This window comes from Corticium candelabrum, chromosome 3 (assembly GCF_963422355.1).
Source record: "Corticium candelabrum chromosome 3, ooCorCand1.1, whole genome shotgun sequence".
Taxonomy (NCBI): domain Eukaryota; kingdom Metazoa; phylum Porifera; class Homoscleromorpha; order Homosclerophorida; family Plakinidae; genus Corticium; species Corticium candelabrum.
The window spans coordinates 8,678,067-8,681,836 of NC_085087.1; the positions used below are offsets into that span (position 1 = coordinate 8,678,067).

Here is a 3,770-nt window from a genome sequence, read left to right on the forward strand (position 1 = left end):
GACATTCTAAACAACGTCGGTTCCGCATGCGTGCATATATTACCACGATTTCCTTCTAATTTATGCGCGCATGCGAATACAACGTGTACCAGGCTCCGGGCGCGCAAGAGGGCCTGGGTACGAGGATAGGGTGTTCGCACCATTACACTACGCGCCGCGCACTAATATGTCGGGACTTCAAAGGTAGTGTTGTGTTCGCCGCGTGTGTGCGTGTGTGTGTGACTCTAATGACTTTATTCAACCCTCAACCTGTACTCATTGTACCTACTGAAGCACAGTAGACTACACATGTAGTACATTTCTGCCAACAAGCAACACAATAATTATTAAAAACCGGTTCTTAAAATATAGTAAAAATTAAGCAAAAAACGGTATCAGAATTGACAGACCAATGACAAAGAATACCATGGACAAACACACACACACACACACACAACACACACACACACACACACACACACACACACACACACACACACACACAAAGTGCACACACTAAGTGCACACACCAACACTGAGATCTACACACAAAAATAAAGGCTAATGCAACAATCACTGTCAACAGATTGCAAAAGCATTGTTCACATAAAATGCTATTTGCTATCATGTCAAACATCCTCCCTTACACTGCTGTTTGAGGCCATTCCTCCCGTAAATTTGTCGAGCCTTCTCATTTTCTCTAGGATCTCCTGCAGTTGGTTTGATAGAATGCGACCTCGTTGACGATATCGCTGCTCTTGATCTTCGAGCTGGTGGACTTGTTCGCGAATGGAATAGATGTCATTCTGGAGATGTTCGAGATGGCGTCTCCTCTCTTCTAGCTCCTGTTGAGTCGTCTCCATTGCTCTGCTGATGACTGTGCAAACAATGGAAAGTCGGTATGAAACTTGAGAAAAAGTGGTTGTCTGTCTGTGTCTGTCTGTCTGTCTGTCAATATCAAATAAAAATCTGTCTGTCTGTCTGTCTGTCTGGATATTTCAATGCATGGCTCATCCACTTTCTTGTGAAACTCTACAACCTACCGCAGAGAAATAATCAGGCTATGCAGCCGAGTTGAAGAAACAAGAAAACTGACAAAATACAAACAACAGCAGTCTCAATCAGGGTCCCATACACCATGAATTCCCTTGGTCTTTGAGCACTTTGGCTTCTGGGGCCCTATGGCTGAAGAATATCTCAACCGAATCTCAAAAAGGCGAAAGATGAAAGTGAGAGAAACAATAAAGCAAACTTTAGAGATAGATGAAGGAAACACTGTCTATTGTTGTATCGTCTTGCAACGCTTGAGTGATTTTTAAAAGTTGGCCAACTTGTCTAAGTGCAACTTTGACGACTTTATACATGATAGAGACATTAAAGATTTTCTTCACTGACTATTTTGTATAAATCTTGTACAAAGTTAGCAATTGTCATTGGTAGAGTAACCTTTCAAATATAACAATCTGTCTAACTATCTGTCTGTCAATCTGTCTGTCAATCTGCCTGTCTGTCTGTCTGTTTGTCTGTCTGTCTGTCAATTTCATTTATTGAAACACAAACTCTACATTACATTTCTGACACTAAATACAAGCAATCTACTGAGTTCAGCTTTAGTTTAATGCAAACTACTTTGATAGTCTCTATTGTGTATGTTCTCATCTTCTTCTCCAGGGAAGACACGTGTCAGCTTGTGGAGGATGACTCTAGTGTTGCATCGTTGTAATATTATTGAGAATTTTTTTCTCCAAAAACCTCTAAAGTCAGCTTCATTTGTATAGCCTTCAATGTCCCTTGATCTTCTGGCTAGTTTGTTTAGATAGTTGGTAGCTTCTGATCCCCATGTTCCAAAATGTTCAAATACCAGAGGAGTGAAATTGAGGCTTGATGTATTGCCAGCAAGTTGTTGTTTTTCATATTTGATCATCTTCCTTTCCTCCCTTCTTGCTGCAGCAAAACCTTCCTCTAAAGCTGCCTGCTGCTTTAAAGCGTCTTGGCTGAAAGGATGAGCCATAGCTACATCAAGGTCACAGCTACACCCAGAGTCATACGCAACTATGTCTGGTCTATTCTCATTTCCAGAGTAACGATGTCGAGGTTCTTTCTCGTGATCAATCATTAATTCATGTAGACAAGTGCTCCATGCATTTACAATTTCATCGTGTTACCACACAGGCCCACCTCCATGTTTGCATGTAAGTCTGTCTGTCTGTCTGTCTGTCTGTCTGTCTGTCTGTCTGTCAATCTCTCTGTCAAAACACAACTACCTATCTCATCACAATCGACAGTCTCTACAACCAAGTACCAAGCACCCTACCTGTCACCTCCTTCTGGTAACATTCCAAGTCAGCTTGTAGCTTCTGCTTTGCCTGCACGGCAGCACTAGGCACTTGCTTCCACACACCCGAACCAACCAAAATCTCCATGACAGTCGAGACATCAATGGTTTCTTTCTCCGAGGACGAACCACCCTTGATATCTGTCACAAATACAAGTGATGCGTATCAGCAAACAGTAATGGGTTAAATTCAAGTGAGTGACAACTTTCTGTATTGGTCTGTGGAGGTGGTGTTGATTGATCTTTGCTACTTCTGGCAAGCTGAATGGGAAGGGAGCATTCTTGAGTTGTGAAGTCTTGGCTTTGTCCCTCAAGGTCACAGTCAAGTGTGATTTGTGTGAGAGGGTCATTTGAAAAAGAAGCTTAAGTAGATGTAAAATAATAAAGTATTAGAAACTACATAGGAAATAAATAGACAAACATACAAACAAACAAACAGACAGACCAACATACAAACATACAAACAAACAAATAAACAGACAGACAAACAGACAAATACACAAACAAACAGACAAAAAAGACGCAAACATACAAACAAATCTACAGTTCCTGCCACAATCATTGAGACTCTTTCAGCGAAAGCGTGTCACATATGGTGCCAACTTTTTCTAGCACGAAAACATTCCCTTGCTTTCAGAGTAGGATAGATGATTTTCTAGATTGTCTGGTATTCAAGCCCAATGTCTAAAAACTGTGCAAGAGTGAGACCAATGACAAAAGTTTGTGCTATCAATATTTAGTACGACCTCCAATGTTTACAATACGTTGATCTAGACGGCAATGAGTAAAATAGTTTTGGATATCAATTGCCTAAGACCCTCCCACATGTTAGTATCCCAGCTTCCAGTTCTGTCTTGTTCTTTGGTTGCGCTTCTTACCTACTTCACGTTTCATCCAACTCCATAAATTTTCTATTGGCATCAGGTCCGGTGAGTTGACAGGCCAGTCAATAACGTGAACATTTCTGCTAGCGAGAGACTCAATCTTACGTTCTTCTAGACTGTCAGCTGGTGCATTGTCCTGTTGCAGCCTCCAACCATCGGAATACAAAGTGTTTGCAGTTTCAAACAAACTCTCATGTAGGATGAATTGATAGAGTCGAATTGAGGTTCTTGCTAAATTCATTACGCCTCTGGCGCTAATGCCTCCTCACACGTTTAGTTTTATTTTGCTTTTCGTAACAAGAGATGTTGGGTTACTGTCTACAAGAGCCCAAATACGACGAGAGCTACGATACAATTGGAAGGCAAACTGAAGATTGTGTTCTGTCAGCTGTCATGGCGGTGGCGCAGACACCTTCCAATCTTATACATCTAGCTGATGACAACGATCTAACTCAGCTGCGTACTGACTCAGGATAGATACTTTTGTATGTATGGCATGTGTTTCTTACTATTTGGTTTGTTTGTTTGTAGCTATATTCTAAATTTACGCAATTTTCAGCAAGAATGTACGA

General features: G+C 41.1%; 1 protein-coding gene across 1 annotated transcript in view; it reads right to left on the reverse strand.

Moving 5' to 3' along the window:
- Positions 1–215: 215 nt before the first annotated feature.
- The window catches only part of LOC134176829 (uncharacterized), a 7,014-nt gene continuing 3,459 nt past the window's right edge, over positions 216–3,770 (reverse strand). The window contains exons 4-6 of the mRNA XM_062643495.1: positions 2,521–2,676; positions 2,294–2,455; positions 216–856 (exon numbers count right to left, since the gene is read on the reverse strand). Coding sequence (XP_062499479.1) covers positions 609–856; positions 2,294–2,455; positions 2,521–2,676 — 566 coding nt within the window. The 3' untranslated portion in view covers positions 216–608. The remainder of the gene's footprint in view (positions 857–2,293; positions 2,456–2,520; positions 2,677–3,770) is intronic.